The sequence below is a fragment of the Dermochelys coriacea genome, chromosome 6 (genome assembly GCF_009764565.3).
Source record: "Dermochelys coriacea isolate rDerCor1 chromosome 6, rDerCor1.pri.v4, whole genome shotgun sequence".
Taxonomy (NCBI): domain Eukaryota; kingdom Metazoa; phylum Chordata; order Testudines; family Dermochelyidae; genus Dermochelys; species Dermochelys coriacea.
In genome coordinates, this window is record NC_050073.1 from 81,387,384 (window position 1) to 81,410,985 (window position 23,602).

The window sequence follows — 23,602 nt, forward strand, 5'->3', positions numbered from 1 at the left end:
GAATATTTAAAACTAGCAAGTTCTATAATTTTGACATGTTGCATATATTTTGTTTGGCTGTTTTTAATCTATTCTCTGTCTTGGCTGGTCTGTTCTAGTAGGTGCTTCTGTTGTCCCTCTCTCATAACACAAGAGTAAGGGGATAGTCAATGAATTTATAAAGGGAAGAATTCAAAACTGATAAGGAAATACTTCTTCACATAGTGCATGATTGGACTATCCAACATGTTTCCACAGGAACTCACTGAAGCCAATAACCTAGCAAAATTCAAAAAGGGATTAATGTTTATGTGGCTATCATAATACATTTTTGGAAGGGCTATTAAACCTCATGCTTTAAGCCTTAAGTCATCTAACTATTAGAGACGAGAATGAAATCTTATGTAGGGAACAGATTATCCCACATCCACCTACTACAGAGTTCTTATACCTTCCACCGAAGCATACTGCACTGGCCACTGCTGGACCTCATGTTTGACGCAATGTGGCAATTCCTATGTTCCACTGCATTTAGGCTGCAAACTGTCTTATTGTGCTAGGTGCTATACAAAGACAATGAAGCCAAAATTCTGATCAGAGAATCTAGGTGCTACCTGTAATACAAATAAACAGAATACTACCTGCAGCTATTTTTAGTTTTATTTATTCCAGGTTTTCTGAATCAGAGATATTTTAAAAGTTAATCCAGTGGTTAAGAGAGGGGATATATTGACAGCCCTCAGGCAGGATTAGTGCAAGTTTCTTTTAAATACACAACCATTAAATTTCAACTATTAACTAGAGCAGTGGTTCCCAAACTTGTTCCGCTGCTTGTGCGAGGAAAGTCCCTGCCGGGCCGGGCTGTTTACCTGCCACGTCCGCAGGTTCAGCCAATCGCGGTTCCCACTGGCTGCGGTTCGCTGCTCCAGGCCAATGGGAGCTACTGGAAGCGGTGCAGGTTGAGGGATGTACTGGCTGCCGCTTCCAGCAGCCCGCATTGGCCTGGAGCTGTGAACCGCGGCCAGCAGGAGCCACCATCGACTGAACCTGCATACACAGCAAGTAAACAAACTGGCCTGGCCCAGCACAGGCTTTCCCTGCACAAGTGGCGAAAAAAGTTTGGAAACCACTGAACTAGAGGGACCAAGGAGAGGTGAAGTCAAGAACTGAATGGGCATGAATACTAAGCTTTCTGCTCATATGGTCATAAGGTTGCCACTTGATGCAAAGATGGGCAATGACTTTTACAGAATACCATTGCTTGTTTTGAACAAGTTACAGGGAGGCAAAAGGCTCCTTTTCCAGGTTCTCTGAGTCAGGTTTACCCCAAGTGGGTTTCTAAAATTGTCAAATTGCATCTAATATCAGCTTAGTGGTTTTACCTAAAGCACCACATTTCTTAAGCATACTTTAAGAGCTGCCTTGGACATATACTTCAAGCTACTCTCTCTAATTCCAGGCTGATTCTTCCCTTTCAGAGAAGTTAATCCCTGTATTATGTCTCCAGGCCCTCCTGAAATAATTTGAAAGCATGATCAAATTGAGTAGGACCAGTGATTTTTAAAAGAAAAGATGCCATTTCTGCAAAAGCTACTCTCAAAAGCTTTTATTTAACATTCCTTTATCCATAAATTAACTGAAGCCAAGATATTCAAAAGTTATATAGACAAAAGACATACATAAAAAGATATTCAGATTGAGACTTTTCCTTCACTTATAAATTACAATGAGGCCTTCACCATTTTGAACAGTGACAGAAAACAACAGCTGACAAAAGTTTGGAACAGATGCCAGTTGTCTTTCATTTGTTTTAGAATTCAATCAGCAGTGGTTCTGTAGCACTGTTTTTAAAAGCAGGATATGTATTTACTTAATTGGACTTCACATCGGTCAATACTGTTTTAAGAACAGATTAAAGACAGACCGAACATCTTTGATGCAAAAGTTGTTTTAGTTCAGGACTCTGGACCTTATATAAACACAGCTTGTACTTAGATTCGATATGTATTTGTTGGGATTTTGAGTCTATTATATACCTTAGCTAGTTTAAAAAAAAAAAAATCCTCTAATATTCCATTTTGAAGAAGCCAGACATCTTTCTACGACTATCCACACCACCAGTAACATTAAGTAGCAGAGGAGAATGTAAATTTAAACGCAAATACTTATTTAAATTCCTGACTAAAATGGAATTTCAATTAAAATTTAACATCTTAATTTTAAATTGTTTTGCTGTCTAATGAAGTTGTTTGTATAAACTGATTTGTTTACAATATAAAGGTATTTTGTGGCACAGTATATGGTGTTGCAATGAACGAAGATTAAAAATACATTTTTAATCTCAGTTCATTACAGTACCATATATTAAGTACACATTAGAGTCTAATATTAACTAGGCTCTGCACACAAGGTGTATAATTGGAAAAAGATTGAGAAATCAAGGAAGATCATTGTAGACAACTCCCATGCATATCAGTTATTTTTTAACTTCAGTAAAAGAATTTTGTTTTTTGTACTACAAAACTCTCAAGTAACTAACACATTTAACAAGTCAGTGGTCAGCATGCTTTGTTAAACTGCACTGTAGCAGAATTTAGCCTTCATAAAATAGGTATTAAAATGAAATGTGTAAATTTTAGGGACAGCTGGAAGCCTGAAATAAAGTCTTAAAGTTGTACAGGACAAGAGATCCAGACAACACTGCTAGGTCATTCAGTTTACAAAAGGTGTTTGCCATTAACTGCTCTGCTTTTGAGAGGGTTAAGGACTGAAAACTCAACATTTAAAACTTCATAGTTCTACTCTTTTTAAAATAAGGTAATGATAAAAGTATTTCTTCTAGTAGCATGTATATTTCAGTTGTGATTGGCTGCCTAATAGAGTTCCTTTATGCATACGAGTAAAATCATGTCCAGTTTTGCCATATGTGGATAACGATGACAAGATACAAAAGCATGCGTTAGCCATAAATAGCTCTGGCTAAGGGAGGATTGCTCACACTGAGCAGATCAAATTCTCTATAAGGAGAGCAGTATTTGGCCTTTAGCCAAACCATGTCCCTGATGCAAGAGTTAGTAGTGGAAAACACTTTCCAGTTCTTTTTGCACAAAAATTAACAAGTTGAACCATTTGTTTAGGATATTTGTTACACGGAGTCAGTTTTCCTGCAGCATTTGTAGAAACAATGAAGATTTAACTATTCAAACCCTGTAACTCACTTGTGTGAAGGTAAGCTCTTCCTGCCATTACACATTAGATTGGAAACAAATGTTACAGCCATACATTTCTGGCATATAGAATTTTAGGAGAATTCAGGTAAAGAAATACGCTGCATGGGTAACAAATTCCTACATTGTAAACTTCAGGTACAAACGAGTTATGGATTGAATGCTCCCTAATAATGGCATCTTATTTACTTAAATGGTTATAAACTGGGAAGAGGTCCTTTATCCAATCAACAGAATAAAACAGTTAAATTACTGTAAAGCAATGTTTAAATTATGACTAGGGCAGAAAAACTGTTATTGAAGTTGAGATTAATGATTGTTTACCTTTATAATATTTTCCATAGAAGTTAAGTTATTCAAAATATGCTTAATTTAAACATACTTCAAACTATATTTTCCAATGAAAACAAGGCAACATTCTGTAATAAGCCACAAGTTTTATTGCAACGTGGCCATGTTTTTTTTTTTTTTTTTGATCTCAAAAACAGTGTTCCATTTAAGGCTCTTTTTATACAGAAACTGCCATCATGACTGATGTTTTACAAAACAACTTTAGTGTTGCAAGACTCACATGGTAAACATAACTCCTACTCCTGTTCAGTAGTGTACATTCAATGGAAAACGAAAGGCATCAGAACAGCTACTTCATTTTATAAAGATATGCATGTAACAGGAAGGAAAACCAAGGTACTACAATTGTTTGATGACACAGTTACAGCAACTTAATTGGCATTTCTTTGGGGGGAGGGGGAGAAAAAAATCAAACATATTACAAAAAAGTGCTTTAAATGCATAGTGTTGTGTGCTGCCATGTCACAAAAATAGGCTTATCAAGGCAGGTGAGGTGTATGAATGCACAAGAGCCTCATGGAACTGCAATCAAGTGCAACTGTAAGTATACTGAATAGAGTCTACCATCTGACCAGCGTATGATGCTTTCAAGGCATTCACTTAGCTTACCCTTTGCTATTTTGCTAGGCTATTCACATTAACTATCACATTCATTGTACAGGTTGCAAGGAATGCATGCAACGCCAGTTCTGGCTAAGAGTATGACATGAAGCATTCCTTGGGGTCTACATAAAACTACCAGGATTAAAGAATCAAATGGCAATCACTGGTAGACAGTTTAATTTAATGACATCTCCTTCAGGTCTGTAGAAAGGTGAATGGGGGGGGGGGGGGAGGGGAGGAGGAGTTATACTATTCCAATTGAATGAGCTGCAGAAATGGAAGCTCCTTAGATCCAGATGGCACTTGTCTGTCTTTCTATAAGGGTTTTCCTTCAAGTGAAACTACCACATTGCCTCCCAATTTCTCTGCGAGTGTTGAACGGTCCTTAATATCATCCAAACCATTTACTTGCCACTCATGTTTAATACCTGAAAGACAAATGGATAAAAATATATTTGTTCAGTTCCTCAATGCTGAGAAGAACTGTAACTGCTTTGCGGAATATCAGATGCCTGTACCTGTAAACTTCTTTTTAATGGCATCTTTAGAGCTTGCGTAGATCATCTTGCTTTTTAAAGGTGCACTTTCCGGAGCCCTGTAAGGCAAAAAGTAATTATTTAACCCACTGATATTAGAAGGAAAATGTAAAGAATTTTCAGTTTTAATAGCAAGCTGATTTCACACACCAGAATATAAATACCAGGTCTTCTTTCTTGGACTCCTTTGTCTCGTATGTGGCATCATACAAAGCATATCGGCAATCATTCAAAGGTAACAACTTCACAAAGGCTGTGTAGGGGTCTTCCACAGTATCACCAATATCACCAACTAATATCTGCTTTGTTTCCTCTACAATTATCTGTTTTTTGTCATCACTTAAGCAGAAAAGAACTGCTTTCTTTCTTTTTTTAATCTCTTCTGGGGTTGAAGATTTCCTTACTTTCATGTCATTAAAAACCTTTATAACTTCATCATTCACTGTTACTCCAGAAGCCTGTAAATGAGATGAAGGGAATAATTATTTAAATGCAAAACGACTGACATTGACTATGGGGAAGATATTGCCTGATACTAAATAAAGAGAAATCTACTCTATAACTTAAGAACAAAAATTTTACACTAAAACCTGAACACTCTAGAACCGTAATGATGTCAGTGGGATAGTATCAGGTATAAAACTGTACAAAATTTTTCCCCAATTTATTCATTTTTTTAATCTCAGCATCATCTCCTTTTCAGTTATTGATCCTAAATAACTGGATTTCCATTGCACATATCAACCAATTATCTATTAGTTTATCATATATTTGGTTCAGCCAGTGGTGGGGTTTTTTGTTTCTTTTGTGGGGGTTTTTTTAGTAGGAACAAATGTAATACCAGCAGTTCATATCCAGTAGTGTCATGATTCTAGTTTTGTTGAGTGATGTAAGGCTCTAGAAGCAGTAGAAATGCCTTCTGAGTTGTGTCAACTGCAATGTTATGTTTTTAAAACTCCTTTCTTTTACTTAATGCTGATGCACTAACAAAAAAAAAAGCCATTGCAGTTTCTACATAAGGAAAGTAGAAATTGTACAACACACTATAGTAGTTCCAAACCATTCAGAACTCTAATGTAAAACAGTAAGGAAACAATATACTGAGAGAGCTGATAGCAAACTCACTACAACAATTTCAGCCTGTTACTTATAAGCTAGCTAAACACATCCATATGGCCCTTGTTTTCAGTTCACTACATTCTTTATTAAAAGACAAAAAGAAAAGGAGTACTTGTGGCACCTTAGAGACTAACAAATTTATTAGAGCATAAGCTTTCGTGAGCTACAGCTCACTTCATCGGAATGCATCCGATGAAGTGAGCTGTAGCTCACGAAAGCTTATGCTCTAATAAATTTGTTAGTCTCTAAGGTGCCACAAGTACTCCTTTTCTTTTTGCGAATACAGACTAACACGGCTGCTACTCTGAAACCTATTAAAAGACAGCGGTTTCTAAGGTACAGCATGCTGTTTTCAAGAAACCACGTACATAACACATTAAAAAAACAACCACCAGCCCCTTTTGGAATATAATTTGTGCCTTTTCCTAGTTTAGTTATAGGAAATACATTTTATTTGAAAAAAAATGAAGGTTTTACTAGCCCATCTCCACTATTAAACTCTGATTTGCTTGCAAAATTCTTATTAGATAGTTATGTGAACCTTAAAAAAAAAAAAGCTTAACTGCTAGTGCACTGACAGCTCTTAGACTGCTCACTCCCAATTCCCCCTCTGAAAAAGGGGACAATGCAGCTCCATTGCCCTCTCTTCCCCTCTGGAAAGCGATCCAGGTTTCTGGGGGCTCTGCAGCTAGTGAAGTCAGTCCGACAGGGCTCACTGCTCCCTGAACGCACCCTGCTCACTTGAAAGTGGGTTTTAACCCACGGAAGCTTATGCCCTAAGAAATGTGTTAGTCTCTAAGGAGCCCCGAGTCCTCCTCGTTGTTTTTGAACAATCTGTTCCTCAGCCCCCCAGCCCCGCCACGTGATATTTGGCAGCACAAATCGCCCCTGCGGTGGGGAAATCAAGCAGGCAGGGCCAGGGCCCGAGGCTCTGCAGCAGCAGCAGCAGCAGCAGCGTCAACACCGCGTCCTGCGCGGGGAGAGACGCACTGAGCCAGAGGCGACGAGCCTCAACCCCCCTCCCCCAATCGCCACCACAAACCTCCCATCCGCAGCGCGCCCGACAGGCAGACCCCAGCCCCGGGGGGACCCTGCCCCTGCCATCACAGCAGCCCCCCCACAGCCGTTCGCCCCCGGCTCGCTGGAGGGGTCCGCCCCCCATTGTGAACTCAGGCTGGGATCCGCCCGCAGCGGCCAGGCGGCAGCCCCCGCCGGCCGCCCGGGCTGAGCCCCGCAGCCCCCCGACTAAAATTAGATTAAAATGGCCGCTGACGGCTTCAGGGCCTGAACACCGGCCGGGACCCGCTCAGCCCCTCACCCCGCCGGGCCTCCGCGGGCCCTGGCCGCCGCATTGCCCCGAGCACGCCCCGCCCTTACCATGGTGCCGGGTCCCTGGGGCGACGGCGGCTGCCTGCAACGCTGGGATGCTGCTCGCAGGGAGCGCGCGGGGGGGCGGGGGGACGAGTCACATGGGCGCCGCGGCCGCCGCCTTCGCCACCACGTGCCGCGGCGACCCTCCCAGCCCACTCCGCAAGGGGGGTGGGGGGGGATGGGCCCCTCCGTCGGCGCGCGGCCGGAGCGGGGGGCGGGGGGGGGGGCAGCGCCTGTGCTACGCCAGCCCCGCCCCCCCTCGCCGGCGTATTGACCTCTCAGCCCAGCCCTGCAGTACCTCGCCGGGCATCCCTAGACCCGGGCCCGTGAGGGGGCACCGCCAGACCCCCTCCCCCCTTCCCAGCCCGGGGTCCGCAGGAGAGCATTCACCTACCTGGGGCACGCCCCACATCCACCTGCCCGGGGCCCCCCCCCTTCACATCCACGAGGCTGCCCTCAACTGTTGCCTCCCCCCACCAGACTGTTGTACGAGGGCGATATCACACATCCCTTTCCCCGCCGCGCGGGAGGTGCCCCCTCCACATCTTCCATACGGATCTTGTGATCCCCAACCCCCTTCTAGGAGTATTATCGCCCCCCCACCACCCCCGACTCTGCGCCTTCCACAAACATCGTGTGTGTGTGTGGAGAGAGTCCCTCCTAGCTGGCAGACACAGAGGGGAAATCGGAGTCTTCCCTTTAGCAATGATTTGCAGGTGAATCCCTTTGAAGGCTCTCAGCACGGGACTTTGCAAACGCTAAATAACCCCGAGAGCCCACTGGTGGGGTAGCGGGACACATAACATGTTCTCAAAAAGAAAAGAAAACGCATCCGGTGAAGTGAGCTGTAGCTCAGGAAAGCTTATGCTCTAATAAATTTGTTAGTCTCTAAGGTGCCACAAGTCCTCCTTTTCTTTTTGCAGATACAGACTAACACGGCGGCTACTCTGAAACCTGAAACATAACATGTTCTTTTCCGGTTGCTGGAGAGCGCTTGCTGTATCATCGTCCCCCTTCCCTCCCCTTCCCCTGTCCCTGCAGTGCTGTTGGAGCCAGAGGATCGGAGCTCGGGGTCACATTGCTACCTGAAAAGTTACGAGTAAAGTAGGTTGGACGTTTGACAAAAATGAAAATTAAACTTTTTCAACGTTTTTCATTCTTTTTTTTTTTTTCCAGGTAGCTTCCTCCCTTGGAGTTGGGAGTAACCACTGTAGGGTGACTGGAAAGTTCTAGCTGGCCTTGAGTCTGTTACTAGTTAAAGCTAACAAGAGTGGTGCTTAGTTGGATTTTAATTCCTAATAACTCTTAAGGACAAGATTTGTCTAACGATGGGGGAATACCATGAGTTTGGTGGCACAATAAGGTGACAACCCTAAATAGTGTACATAGCCCAGCCTGTTAAACTCTGCTACTTCAGATCCCACCTTTTTTTCTTTTTTCTTCTTTTTCCAATCAGGTACTTGGAAACAAACTAAACTGGGGGTGGGAGCCTGGGGCACTTGCTATCTCTTTTTCTAGACATTTTCCCAAGAAACCTGGACTGCACTGGCGAAATTAAAAATAAATTACATATGTGGGATTTTGATCTTTGTTTTGTAATGTATGTCAAAGTTAATGTCTTGGGAAAGGACCATGTGTCTTTTTTAATGTTATGACTACTTTTATAGTTGTTATTATGGTCCTCTGCAGAAAGTGCCATACCTGTTTGTAACATGCATATTGAAGGGTTTCTTTACTTGATGTATGTTGCTACCATCACCCAGTTCTTGTTGTTTTTTTCAGGATAGAGTGCAGTTCCCCAATACCGTACCTGTGCTTCTCTTTTAAAGTGTACTGTTTTTAAAGGGGATAAAATAAAACTGTTTATCCATTTATATTTCCTTTACTTGCAAGTAACACTGCAACTAGTTAATTAAATATGTTTAAATAAACACAATAAAAAGGAATAGAAAATATATATTCAAGAAACTCAGAAACCAGTATCAGATAAATGGGCAAAGTTTACCCCCATACTCACTAGCCAATCTAGAAAACATAAATTTACTCTTCAGTAATAATAATGCTTGGTACTTATGCTTTGCTTTGGGTATTCAAAACCCTGTACAAACAATTTTATTGTTTACTCCACTATACTTTGTAAATGATTGTGCCTCTATTAAAATGTCCCAATCCATGCGCATGTGAATAGTCTGTACTCACATGGGGACGCTCATTGAATTCAGGTTTCAGAGTAGCAGCTGTGTTAGTCTGTATTCGCAAAAAGAAAAGGAGTACTTGTGGCACCTTAGAGACTAACAAATTTATTAGAGCATAAGCATTCGTGAGCTACACGAAAGCTTATGCTCAAATAAATTTGTTAGTCTCTAAGGTGCCACAAGTACTCCTTTTCTTTTTTAAACCGTATTTAATCTTACTTGCCCTCACATTTGCACAGGAGTTTAACAGCCTTGTGATCCTTGCTGCCACCATGCAAGGACAAACCTACGTAATGTAGAGTAGATTCCACTAATACTCTTGCTGGTTTCTGTCAAGATTTTCCAGTGAAGCAATAAAGTTTTGGTACCTAAGGTCATGAGGACGTTAATCAGTATGATGATCCTGGGAGCTATTTTTTTTTTCCCCAATAACATTTTCACCCTCCGCTACCTCTACAAGTATGCCCCTGTTTTTGTGGCATATGTTTTTTGCTACTGCACTCGGAAAGAAGTTGTGTAATACTACAGTAGATGCTCACTAGACCACTGTCATATGCCTTGTTTAAGCGGTGTGCCTGACACCATTGTAATGTCTTTTTGCTTAGCACATTCTTCATCAGCATTCAGTGGATTTTTTTTTTTTTGCTTTCTCGTCTAGGTCCTAATCAACTTCAGGGACAGTCTGTAGGTTAGCAATTTCAGAGATCTGTCTCACCTTCTGTATATAGTGAGTTACATTCTGCACTGTTACAGCAAGATTTCAACAGATCTGTAACAGTGTAAGAACATAATTTGGTCCATTTTCCTTTGAATACAGATTGGATAAAGAAAGAACTGTGTCAGGGTTTCACAGCTGGTTTAATAGTATACTCAGCAATTGGTTCTTCACTTGCTATTATACGAAAGGGGAGTAAGAGAGAAAGCTTTGACATACAGTAGATACATGCCTTTGGCAATTCTTTGTATAGAGACATATCACCAAAAATAGACCTACACCAACAGTTGCTACAATAGCGGGTGTGTGATTGGATGTACAAACTTCCCACTGGAGAAGAAGGGGTTAAGGAGCTGCTGTGGGCCAAGGTGGCCCTGTCCCACCTCACCTGCACAAGCTGGAGGAAGAGCTTAAAAAGGAACCAGAGTAGCTCAGTGGCAGGCAGACAGGGGAGGTGAGCTGACCTGTGCTCTGAACCCCTGGGAAGGAGCAGCACAGAAGCTTTTGCTGCCTAAGGTCTGGTGATACTGACCTGACCAAGCCTGCAAAGGAGGGACTGGTGACTTCTGGAGGTCTTTATTTTTATTTTTATGTTCGGTCCTTTACTCTGTGGGAAGAAGGGGCATTGCTAGGAAGTGATCCAAGGAGGTGGATACATAGCACCCCAACATGCATGGCTTAGATGCCTGTCACTGAGCCCTGGATCAGAGCCATGTGGAAAAGGGTGAGCCCAGGCTCCCCTACCAACCCCTAAAGAGGGAGAGACTCCAAGACTTTGACCCAAGTGGGAAGTCCTGAAGCCCTTGCTGACTTCTCATGACTTCCACTTTATTGGACTCTTTGTGTATCTCAAAAGGTGTGGACTTGAACATGTGACCCTGCTGGAGGGCTGAGTTACTAAAGGACAGACCACCACGTAAGAGAGTGGAATGCCCGGGAGGAAGACAACGTGCCATACCTGTGCCTGCCGACTCACACTGGCAGTGAGAATTCCCCTTTGCAGGGTGCTTAATATTCTTCCTAGTTAGATCTTAGTAACTGGCTCATGTGTGAGAGCAGCGCCCAGTGTTATATATTCAAGGCTGTTTTTCTCTTGTTGTAGCCATGTCTGTCCCAGGGTATTAGAGACAAGGGGGTGAAGTAATATCTTTTGTTGGACCAACTTCTGTTCACCTGAAGAAGAGCTCTATGTGAGCCCAAAAGCTTGTCTCTCGCCAACGGAAGTTGGTCCAATAAAAGAGATTACCTCAGCAATCTTGTCTTTCTATTTTCTGAAGTTTATATATTCAACATCATTCTGGGTGTGATCCTTCTTTCATTGAAGAGGATGGATTTTTTTTTTTAATATGGCAGTGTGATCAGGATCTGGACATTGTTATATTCACCTTCTGATAACCTCAGCATATGCTAAAAGGTTGTGTTAATGCTGGATGTTTCCTCACATACTAATAGGGTCATTTCGTAGCTGACTAGGTGCACAGGCAGGGAAGTAGATAATCTATACACAGCTACACTTACAGTTCCCTGTGCTAGGTGGGGTGTTTGGACCGTTCCCTTCCCCCCTGCCCCCTTGTGATTCCTGGGGTGCAACCCACCCCAACAGGGAAGGCAGTAGCCCTGCCTTCCTTCCACACTGGCGTGCAAAGCAGAATCCGTGCACAAGGGGGAGTATGCTGCATTCCCTGGGGGCACATAGCAGTAGGTGTGCACGGTGAGGAACTAAGGGAGCAATTTTGCCATCCAGAGACAATATTCCTCCAAAGCTTTGCTGAGGTGGTATGGCGCTATACTGACCTTTTTCTGGGCTCTGTGCAGTGTACACCATCTGGCCAATAATAAATGATTGATAACTCTCCACATTTCTGTAGTGCCCTTCTCTGAAGAATTTCAAAGTGCTTTATGAAGATTAATTTGAGTTCTACAGCTGAAAAGTGCCTTTTAAAGTGCTAAGTATTATGTTTAATAATGAACTCAGCCTCAGAACACCCCTTTGACTTGGGTGTCAATCTTAGCTATTTGTATTTAGAGCTGGAAGAAATTTTTTTGGCAAATAGTAAATTTGCTGAAAAGTACATTTTTGGGGACAGAGAAACTATTTGCAAATTAAGGTTGAATTCAGTGAATAGCTTTGCCAAAACACTAACCCCAAAAAACATTTAAGAAATGTCAAAACAAATTTGTTTCAACATTTTCAAAATGAACTTTTTGGACATTTTGTTTTGAAACATTTTTTTATACGAAATGTCATTTCAAAATGTCATTTTGCAATGTTTCATTTGACCCAAACAAATTTTTTGTTTGTTTTTGGTGAGGGGGGAAAAAACAAAATTCTCTTTCAGTTTATTAAAAGAAAATTCTCCTATAATACATTACTTTAGGACCTGGGACAAACCACCAAATATTGTGAGATTCATAATAAAATTGTGAGAGTTGGCAACAATGTTTAAGAAAGCACTTCTAACTAAATAGTTCTCTTTCCCCATGTGGTGTTTGTCTTGACATAACTACGTACCTCCAGACAAATATTTTTGGCAAAATTAGTAGATTCTTAACTTCATCTTCAGATTTCCTCATTCATCTTAAACCTGAAATCCTAGACCCCTACCAGACTGATTAACTGCTTCAAAATTATTGAATAAAGTTAATGAAAATGATAGTCATTTTGTGACAACTTGGTGTAAGTGTTCTGGAAAGAAAGGCATGTTTAAAAAGATTTTAAATCCCAACTAAATGTACTAGAACAGCTCTAGAGTTGCCAAACTTCATTACAGGTTTGGAGTGTGAGGGGTTAACTAGCTCAGCACAGGCTCAAAAGGAGCACATGGGGCTGCTCAAGGTCAGCTTAGGAACAAAAACTGCGGAATTCGGGGGTGGGGGGGGTGAAAGGGTGGCATGGAAGTGTGACAGCACATACCCAAATAAGGAGAAGAGGATGAGGAGCAGGTGCATTAATTAATTGAGAAGCTTCTGGAAGCTATGAGGATTGTATACAAAATATATAGGTGGGGGGATGAGGGGTTATATGTATGTCAGGACACAGTTTTCAGGGGGCACAAGAAGAAGAAAACCAGTGCAGGGCAAAGAAGCAGATGGAAAAACCCAAAGGAAATTAGAGTTTTCCTATGGGATATATAGCCACACAAAAAGCAGGAAAATGGACCGCAGGAACCAGCCACTCTTTAAGCAGGAGGCCATGATGTGGTCAGAAAACACCAGACTGCTCAATTTCCCCCCCCCCCCCCAATTTTTCTAAATTTGTCTTGCATCTTAATTGCTAAAACATATATTCATAATTATTTTGTTGTTTTTTCAAGCATCCTAAAATGTCCTAGGTAACTGTAATTGGATTCACTCACCACTAGGGTGCCCTGTTATGGCTGGGTCTGGGAAATTAACTCTTCTGATCTAGCACAAGCACCCCCTTTTGTTGCTCACTTGCCCCACGGCCTATCTCACTCTCCAAGGCTCGAGGTGCGTGCTTGCTCGCTCGCTCTCTCTCTCAGCCTTCTGGCTAGTTCACTGTAGTCTTCCGCTTCCAGAGTAACAAAGTCTCAACAGACAAGCTGTCTAGGTGCCATTCAGGCAGTTTTTCCATTCAACTCTGTGACACTTTCCCAGTGGCTGGAAAGGGAATCTAGGCCTCCCTTCTACTCCCAAGTTCCTGCCCAGGGACCCTACAGTTAGCAAGCAAGGTCAATCCTTGCTGTCTTTTCGCTAGGTTTCTTCCTATTCTTCCCTCTGCTAGCTTTATTCTCCACCTCTCTGGTTCTACACCTGCCTCATCAGGTGCTCGGCTCCGGCTCCGGCTCCTCCTCCTCTCTCCAATAGGCCCGGAGAGTGACTGCAGATTTCCACACTGCAGCCCCTACTGCTCTCATTTCCTAGCTTTATACAAGCCCCTGCCTACTCTTGCCCACATAGGCTCCATCTTCAATTAGTGCTTGTCTGTCAAGCCTAAATATCCTCCCAGCTGCAGCCTACTAGATTAATTAGCCTCTTCCATGCCATGTGTTGGGCGAACACTTCATCACACTAACTAACCAAAAGCTATGCTCCCTACCTCAAAGATCATATGGTCTGAATTCAGCACAACAGAAGATATGGGTTATTGATACATTAAAGGAGAAGGGATTAAGGATGAGCAGTAGTATGATCACATTCAGTGAGGCAAGTACGCTCTTGAAAGTCTAGGTACATTTGTATCTTATCCTCCCCCCATAACCCATATTGTACAGGTGAGATGTCAGAAACAAGTCTATAGAAAGGAGTTGGATGACGAAAGTAAAGTAACTCAGCAAATATGTTTGGAGAAGTTGTCCCAAACATAAGGGGTATTGTTCAAGAAGATACAGAGATATTTGTGAGAGGAGAGCAAGGGAGGTTATGGAGTTTGGCATTATTCTTGCATTCTTACTTAATAAATATGATATTTGGGGAAATTATTAAAGAACATAATACATTGCTAGGAAACAGAAGAGGGAGTGGTAATTTTGAGAGAAACAATACACAAGGGAGTTATTAATAAAAACATAAACCAATGGTTTGTCTAGCCCAGTATCCTGTCTTCTGACAGCAGCTTGTGCCAGATGCTTCAAAGGAAATAAACTCTACAGGGCAATTTATCAAGTGACCCTTCTCCTGTCCAATCCCAGCTTCTGGCAGTGAGAGGTTTAGGGACACCCAGAGCATGGGGTTGTGTCCCTGAACTTCTTGGCTAATAGCCATCGATGGACCTATCCTCCATGAACTTATCTAATTCTTTTTTTTTTTTAACTCGGTTTTGCTTTTGGCCATCACAATATTCACTGGCAATGAGTTACATAGGGTTGACTGTGCATTGTGTAAAGAAGTATTTCCTTGTTTCTTTTAAACGTACTGCCTACTAATTTCATTGGGGACCTCTGGTCCTTGTGTCATGTGAAAAGGTAAATAACACTTCCTTATTCCCTTTTTCTCACACTATTCGTGATCTTCGAGACCTCGATCATATCCCCCTTTAGTCGTCTCTTTTCTAAACTGAACAGTACCAGTCTCTTTAATCTCTCCTCATATAGAAGCTGTTCCATATCTCTCATAATTTTTGTTACCCATCTCTGTACTTTTTGTAATTCTAATGCATCTTTTTTGAGATGGTATGACCAGAACAGCAGGCAGTATTCAAGGTATGGGCGTACTGTGGATTTATAGCGTGACATTATGATATTTTCTGTCTTATTGTCTATCCCTTTCCTAATGGTTCCTAACATTGTTAGTGTTGTGGTTTTTTCTTTGTATTTTTTTTTGAATGCCACTGCACATTGAACAGATGATTTCAGAGAACTATCCACAATGTATCCAAGATCTTTTTCTCGAGTGGTAACAGCTAATTTAGATCCCATCATTTTTATGTATAGTTGGGATTGTTTTTCAATGTGCATTACATAGCATGTATCAACATTGAATTTCATCTGCCATTTTGTTGCTCAGTCACCTTGTTTTGTGAGATCCTTTTTAACTCTTCACGCTCAGCTTTGGACTTAAGTGTCTTGAGTAATTTTGTATTATCTTCAAACTGTGCCACCTCACGGTTTACTGCTTTTTCCAGATCATTTATGAATATGTTGAGTGGCATTGGTCCCGGTACAGATGCTTGGGGGGACCCCACAGTTTACTTTTTTCCCCTGTGGAAGACTTAACCATTTATTCCTATTCTTTGTTTGCTATCTTTTAACCACTTACTGATCCATGAGAAGACCTTCCTTCTTATCCCATGACTGCCTACTTTGCTTAAGGTCTTTAGTGAGAGATCTTGTCAAAGGTTTTCTGAATTTCCAAGTACACTGTGTCCACTGGATCATCTTTTTCCACATTTGTTGACTTCCCCCTCCCCCCCAAAAGAATTCTAATAGATTGGTGAAGCATGATTTCCCTTTACAAAAGACATGTTGACTCTTTCCCCCAACATATTGTGGTCATTTATTTTATAATTCTGTTCTTTGCTATAGTTTGAACCAATTTGCCTGGTACTGTAATTAGGCTTACCAACCTGTAATTGCCAGGATTGCCTCTGGAGCCCTTTTAAATAAATCAGGGTCACATTAGCTATCCTCCAGTTATCTGGTACAGAGGCTGATTTAAGTGATAGGTTACATATCACAGTTGGTAGGTCTGCAGTTTCGTGTGAGAGTTCCTTCAGAACTCTTGAGTGAATACCATCTGATCCTGGTGACTTATTACTGTTTAATTAATCAATTTGTTCCAAAACCTCTTCTGTTGATGCCTCAGAATGGCTTAGGCATAGAAATCTCTCTCATCCTCTGCAGTTAGGACTGATGCAAAGAATTCATTTAGCTTCTCTGTATTGGCCTGGCTTTATCTTGCTCAAGGGCTCCTTTGGCACCTTAGTGCTCCAGTGGCCCCACTGATTGTTTGGCAGGGTTTCTGCTTCTGGTATAGTAAAAAAAAAATTTTGCTGTTAGTTTGTCTTTTGGTAGTTGCTTTTCAGATTATCTTTTGGCCTGCCTAATTACACTTGACTTGCCAAAGTATATGTTCCTTTCTATTTTCCTGAGTAGGATTTGACTTCCAATTTTTAAAAGATGTCTTTTTGCCTCTAACTGCCTCTTTTACTCTGTTTAGCCATGGAGGCATTATTTTTGGTCATCTTACTGTTTTATTTGGGGTACACACATAGTTTGAGCCTCTATTGTGGTATTTTTAAAGAGTTTCCATGCAGCTTGCAGGCATTTCACTTGTGACTGTTTCTTTTAATTTCCATTTAACTAGCCTCTTCATTTTTGTGTAGTTCCTAATTTTGAAATAAATGTTACTTGTTGCAGTTTTAAATCACAATCTCAATATTGCCAAGTGTTCAAAAATCATTAAACAGACCCCCAAATTATGGGATTTCCAAAATAATATATGGTGTATTCTTTTGATGCCTTTAGGAGTCACCTTTTAAAGTTTATTTTCTTTGTAACCATAAGGGCTAGAAACTTATTTTCCTGTGCATGTTTTGTTTTGTTTTGTTTTTTAAAAAAAGTCTCAGGGCTTTACAAATAACAGAATATCACAAGAGTTGGCAATACTGCAATCTGTGACTATCATTCTCACAGGGGAGTGTAGTACATAAGCAGGGAACCAATAGAAGTATAACTATCAAGTGAGTCAGAGCAGTTCTACACTAAAAATTTACATTTGCACAGCTGCACCGATGCAACTGCGCTGCTATAGCACGTCTGGTGAAGATGCTCTAAGCCAACAGGAGAGTGCTCTCCCATTGGCTTAATAACTCCACCTTTGTGAGAGGTGGTAGCTATGTCGACGAGAGAGCTTCTCACAGACTTAGCGCTGTCTACACTGGGGGTTAAGCTCAGTATAACTGTGTCTCTCCTGGGATGTGGATTTTTCACAACCCTGAGCAATGTAGTTATACTGAAGTAAGTATGTATTGTAGACCAAACCGTAGTGCTGGGCAGGAGGAGAGATGAAGGATCAGCAGGGGTTGGGAGGGGCTGTCTTTGAGTGCCTTGAGAGCTGTAGATTTTTCTGTGGGCTTATCTCCAAAAGTAAGATGGTAACATCCAATATTAGTGTGAAGTTTTAATCCAAGAGGAAACATTATGATTTCATTGATTAGATTTTATTTCATAGAGAAAATAAGACTATTTCCTGTGGAAAAATTTAGCAGAGGGCTAGTCAGTTTCTTAAATTTGCACTCGGGTGCTTAGAAAATAGAGTAAGAAAAATAAAGCTAGTTACGGACTTTAATCTTAAAGCCAGTTCTGTTCTCAGTTTCAGACGTGTAAACTAGAATAACTCGATGGACTTCAGAAGTCAGATTTTATACTAATCTAAGTGACAGACTAGATTCTAAATTGATACTAAATTCTCTGTTCAGAAAATGATTTAGAACATTCACCTTTCCAATAAACCAATAATGTGGGTGAAAAGTACTCTACAAACAAACAGTTACATTTCTCTGTCTTTATACAGACATATTTAATTTTCCCTTCTAACAACTATTCAGTAACTTAAATACTGGAGTCTTTTTATTTAAAAAGATCTGTGTATATTGCAAGGACTTGATCTAAAGCCCATTAAAGTCAATGGGAGTTTTTTCTTTGACTTTTTGGAGCTTTGGATCAGGCCGTAAATGGAAAAAAAATCTGTACAATTAAACAAAAGGTAAGCAATTAAAGCAGTTGGGGCCCATGATGTATTTAAAGATTCTGTGCAGATAAGTCCACATTGCTATCTTCACATTAACAGAGTATAGTTAGTCTAAGGTGGCACAAGTCCTCCTGTTCTTTTTGCAGATACAGACTAACATGGCTGCTACCCTGAAACCTATAGTTAGTATGTTACTTTAGAACATATTAGTTTCCTTTATTTACATTTATAAAAACCTCTATAGATGCCTCCCTTATGCTTTCAGGGCCTTTTACATAAATTAAATGCACAATATGAACAACAATACAATATAAAGAACAGCTCATCACATCTCGACACCTCTAGCAACTATCTTGAGGCTAATAAAGTCACAGGAAGAACACAACATAAGGTTAAAACAAGTTCTGAATGCTACTGAGGCTAGATTATGTGCTCCTGGGAGAATTCTGCACCAAAAAATTAAATTTTGCTCACAATATTTTAAAATTCTGCATATTTTTGGTCAAAATAATGCAATATAATCCAACTAGTTCCAATTATTTTGGTAATTTATTTAAACTACAATTCAATAAATGGAGAATGGGAGTGAGGAGCATTGGAGGAAATCAAACCCCCTCTAACAGTAATATAGCTAGTATTGACCGTTTACTTCTAATTATTAGTCAGCAAATATATGCAGCCATATGCTCAGTGTTACATTATAGGCAACTGCAGTGCAAGTGAGGGCTGGAGACTCAAACTCACAATTTATACTGGCTATTGACCTTCTCCAAAAAGGTTCATGGAGAACATTTTGACAGGAAAGTTTCAGTCCAAAAATTTAGACCATTTCTAATCACTAAAGTACCATAAGCATTATAAGGCTAAGGCCATACTGTCCATTATAATAAGGCTCCTTTACACCACTCTGACAATGTAAAAGAGCCTTAAAATGTTTACACCTGTTTTATACTCCTGGGGGAATTCACTAAAAACAATGGGAACAATTCATTAAGCAGGCAGGCTGCTTCATTTTCCTCTGCCTGAGGGAATAGAGCCTGCCCCACACCTACCTCTTCAGAAATACCCCAAAGCCCTCCCCCTCCATGCTGAGCATGCTGCAATAGTGAGCAAGAGGGACTATATGTCTCTCTCTCTCGCACACATGACTACCCAGTCCCCCGCAGGCGGTGATTTACATCTCTGCCGGCTGCTCTGGGTGCCCAAACTGACCTGTCTGCACTGCCAAGGAGTAGGCGCATGACTGCTCTCATGGCTTCCCTTTGCTTCTCTGTCAGAAGTCATTTTTTTGTGATTAAGCAAGAAATCTGCGGGGGTCATGAATTCCGCACGTGTGCGGTGACACAGAATTCCCCCAGGAGTAATTATGGCATATGACTGATAGAGGGCGTGAAGGTAGATGCAGAAAAAGTCAAAGTTCAAGTATCACCACCTAAAAATCTATCAGAAGTAATGGTTCCCTGTGACGATAAAATTTTAGAGCAAATTCATACCTAACCTATCCTCCACAGCTCATGCTCTTTATAAACAGATTAAAACAGTCTCTCTCTGGAATTCAGATAAGGCACAGGAGTGTATGCTTTACCATTGTCACATGACCCCTATGGTTGTGAAAATATTGTTCTGAGTGTGAACTAATGTAGGGCTGAGCCTATAAATAGTCGTCATTTCATTTTGAGTATAAGGGCTCAAATGCTGATCTATCTCCATGGGAATAGAAGCATAGGCGCCAACTCTGTGGGTGCTCCGGGGCTGGAGTACCCATGGGAAAAAGTTAGTGGGTGCTGTGCACCCACCGGCAGCCAAACTCCCCACCCTACCTGATCTCCGCCTCCTCCCCTGAGCGCACCAGGTCCCCACTGCTCCGCATACCTCCCAATGCTTGCTGCCACAAAACAGCTGTTTCACGATGTCACAAGCTCTGGGAGAGAGGGGGGATAAGCGGGAATGTGGCGTGCTTAGGGGAGGAGGCGGGGAAAGGAATTGGGGAAGGAGTCCAATAGGGGCAAGGAGGGGGCGGAGTTGTGGCGGGGACTTGGGGGAAGGGGTTGGAATGGTAGTGGGTGGGGCTGGGTGGAGTCGGGGCTGGGCCGGGAGCAGAGGGCGGGGGTCGAGCACCCACAGGTGCCAGCAGAAGTCGGCGCCTATGAATAGAAGGCACTAAAGACAGTTGAAGTGCTGTGGTTCCACTGTGCAGGGTTAGAGTTCCATGCAAGGGAACTCTAATGGAGCAGTTTGGTAATGTTGAGACACTGCACAGGAGTAGCTTAAAGATAATAATTATTGTGGACCCACAGGGTTAAATCCCAGTTAAGGAAGGGTACAGGTTTTCCATTTGCAGCTATAATAGTTAATGGGCTATGGTAGAAGTAGTGGAGTAGCTACAGTATTGCTTTGCCAACTCAGTATAAGGTTTATGGTTTAAAAATTAAAAAAACAGCTACGCATTCACAGCACAAAACTGATTACTTTTGGCAACTGAACCATCTTGTGAGACTGCACAAACTTAAACAGGGTTAGGTCTAGTTCATAATCGGCTGGGACACCTTCAAGGAAAAGGCATGATGCTGCAATGAAGTGGTGGTTGTAATTCAAAAGTGATCACTCTTCCTGCTAAGTCTATACTTTGGGTAGATACAGGAAAACCTGTGGAAGATATTTAGGATGCTTAGTATCTAGAGAATGTAGTGATTAGACTTCGTTACCCTCTTACCTTCTTGAAAGATAACCTCCTGAGGACTCCTGAAAAGGTGCAACCTGAGGCTGTATGACCCAAGGGCCCCCAGGGTTGAATTGGCCATAGGGGCCATAGTTTGGAAATTCCTGTTTCCAAGACTGGAAAAATCCAGAGGAAAAAAGCAGTGTATTACAGTTAGGACCCTACCAAATTCACAGTCCATTTTGGTCAATTTCATGGCCATAGAATTTTAAAAATAGTAAATTTCATGATTTCAGCTATTTTTAAATCTGAAATTTCAGTGTTGTAATTGTAAAGGTCCTGAAAAGGAGTGTCACAAGGTTATTTAGGGGAGGTTGCAGTAGTGCTATCCTTACTTCTGATCATCTGCTGCTGGTGGCAGTACTGCCTTTAAAGCTGGGCAGTTGGAGAGGGGTTGCTGCTGGTCGGGAGTCTAGCTCTGAAGGCAGAACCGCTGCCAGTTCCAGTGCAGAAGTTAGAATGGCATGGTGTGATATTGCCACCCTTACTTCTGCGCTGCTTATTGCAGAGCTGGGCCCTCAGTCAGCAGCTGCCACTTTCCAGCTGCCCAGCTCTGAAGGCAGCAGTGCAGAAGTAAGGGTGTCATGGTTTGGCATTGTTATCCTTACTTCTACAGTGCTGCTGGCAGGGTGCTACCTTCAGAGCTGGGCACTTGGCCAACAGCTGCTGCTCTCCAGCCACCCAGCTCTGAAGGCCGCGCAGCAGTAAGGTTGGCAATACCACAACCCCCCTAAAACATTGAGCCCCCCTACAACTGCCTTTTGGGTTTGGACCCCCAATTTGAGAAACACTGGTCTCCTCCATGAAATCTGTATATTATAGGGTAAAAGCATACAAAAGACCAAATTTCACAGGGGGAGACCGGAATTCATGGTCTATGATGCGTTTTTCATGGCCGTGAATTTGGTAGGGCCCAATTATAGCATACTGTAGGGTACTAGGTTGGGACTCAGGAGTTCTGTTCCTGATTTTGCCACTGCCCTGCTGGATGTCAAATAATGGACAAATAATTTCACATCTCTGTGCCTCCATTTCCTTTCCTCCTCTGACTATATTATATTCTTTGGGAAGGGGACTGTCTCGTCCTATGGATTTTACAGTGACTGACAACAGGGGCCCCTGATCTCAGTTGGACTCTGCTGTAATACAAATAATAATGTTAATAATGAAAGGACTGACCACTGTTTAGGAGATCAGGAAACCAGCACCATGAACCAAGACAGGGGAAGATCTATCCATATGAAGGACCTAGATCTTGGTTCTGTAAGGCCATTTCTAAAGAGGATAGATACCTTTTGGATCTGAGATTCTAGTGGTGCTGAAAAAAAAACAAAAAATTGTAGATAGATTTGACAGATCCTTAGAGGAGTCTTAGTTTTGAATATTTCTCTTAGACCGTTGGATCCAGTGAGTCTTGTCTTGATGAGTGTTGAATCCAAGGACTAGCCAATTCCAAGGACCTGCTCAATAAACGTTCCACAACCCTCAAAATTTCCAGTTGGTGGATAAAGCTTCCAAGCAGAACCAAGGGAGCTCCTCTACAAACCTCACTCACTTGTAGTACAGATAAACTGAGATCCCATGCTGATGAGCAAATGGGTGCACTTGGCCACCAAAAGACTGTATGCACAATCCAGGGGTTATGGGTTGTGCTGGGACAAGGCCAGGTCCAGAGTGTCTTCTATACAATAAGATAAATTCTATGCGCTAGATTTAGCGCATACTTTAGAGACCTCTGCCTTCAGTGTATTGATATTTTTAAGCAACTTCCTTTTTTATTAAAGAGAAGTGGATAGTGGTCCTGAGGATTTACCTTGCTCTCCAAGTGCTCATCAACCTGAAGCTTTCCCTTCTTATTCAGAGATGGTTCTGAAGGTTTTGAATTGGATAACACCGAGACCTGATATAGAAAAGGTGAAGCAGACAATTTTTTGTCCAAATACCTTGAGATGCCTTTCCCACTCACCTCTAGCATTGAGAACAGAGGCTGTACAGGCTAAGTCTGCTTGAGATGCATTACCAGGTATTATTATGCTGGTCTGTGAGGGAAATTTTGTTTTTACATAAACCATATTGGTTGAAGTCAGTTCTCTGAATCCAACACCACTGGATCCTATTCTTAGTATTTGTTAAAAGAAAAGGAGTACTTGTGGCACCTTAGAGACTAACAAATTTATTAGAGCATAAGCTTAAGTGAGCTGTAGCTCACGAAAGCTTATGCTCTAATAAATTTGTTAGTCTCTAAGGTACCACAAGTACTCCTTTTCTTTTTGCGAATACAGACTAACACGGCTGCTACTCTGAAACCTTAGTATTTGTTGTTTACATAATTTTAAATTGGTTTACTATCTAAAAATAAAATTAACTATGGGAATTTAAGATAAATAGATGGAGCTGAGATCACTTCCACTGGTGGAATGAGAGGACTTGAGGATGGTTAGAATATGGAACCTTTTATAACTGCCTTTAGATCACTGAACCCATAGATCAGTGTGAACATGTCCCCTAACGGTTATATTGCTGTAGCATGATTCCAGGCCTGCAAAGCCCATCATGTGACTCCAATAGTGGGGAACTACAGAGGGTTGTCCATGAAGGAGAAATATAAAGCCCTACTCCTGCAATGAGATCCACCG

General features: G+C 41.7%; 1 protein-coding gene across 3 annotated transcripts; it reads right to left on the reverse strand.

Annotated features, from left to right (window-relative positions):
• Nucleotides 1-1,570: 1,570 nt before the first annotated feature.
• On the reverse strand, nt 1,571-7,436 carry CFL2 (cofilin 2). 3 transcript variants are annotated; one of them, XM_038407889.2, is made up of 4 exons: nt 7,193-7,436; nt 4,847-5,154; nt 4,679-4,755; nt 1,571-4,588 (listed from the first exon to the last, which is right to left on the reverse strand). In XM_038407889.2, the coding sequence occupies exons 1-4, from the start codon at nt 7,193-7,195 to the stop codon at nt 4,476-4,478; spliced, it is 501 nt and encodes a 166-aa protein (XP_038263817.1). In that variant the 5' UTR covers nt 7,196-7,436; the 3' UTR covers nt 1,571-4,475. The 3 variants fall into 3 exon arrangements, with proteins under 3 accessions (XP_038263817.1, XP_038263819.1, XP_043372580.1); XM_038407891.2 differs by lacking the exon at nt 7,193-7,436 and adding an exon at nt 7,134-7,178; XM_043516645.1 differs by lacking the exon at nt 7,193-7,436 and adding an exon at nt 5,538-5,846.
• Nucleotides 7,437-23,602: the final 16,166 nt, after the last annotated feature.

Bases quoted from the DNA above. Each gene is read 5' to 3' on its own strand.
- CFL2 (XM_038407889.2), bottom strand. The intron at 4,756-4,846 runs GTGTGTGAAATC...TTTGCCTTACAG, and splicing joins GACCTGGTATTTATATTCTG to GGCTCCGGAAAGTGCACCTT. The intron at 4,589-4,678 runs GTACAGGCATCT...TTTGTCTTTCAG, and splicing joins CATTAAAAAGAAGTTTACAG to GTATTAAACATGAGTGGCAA.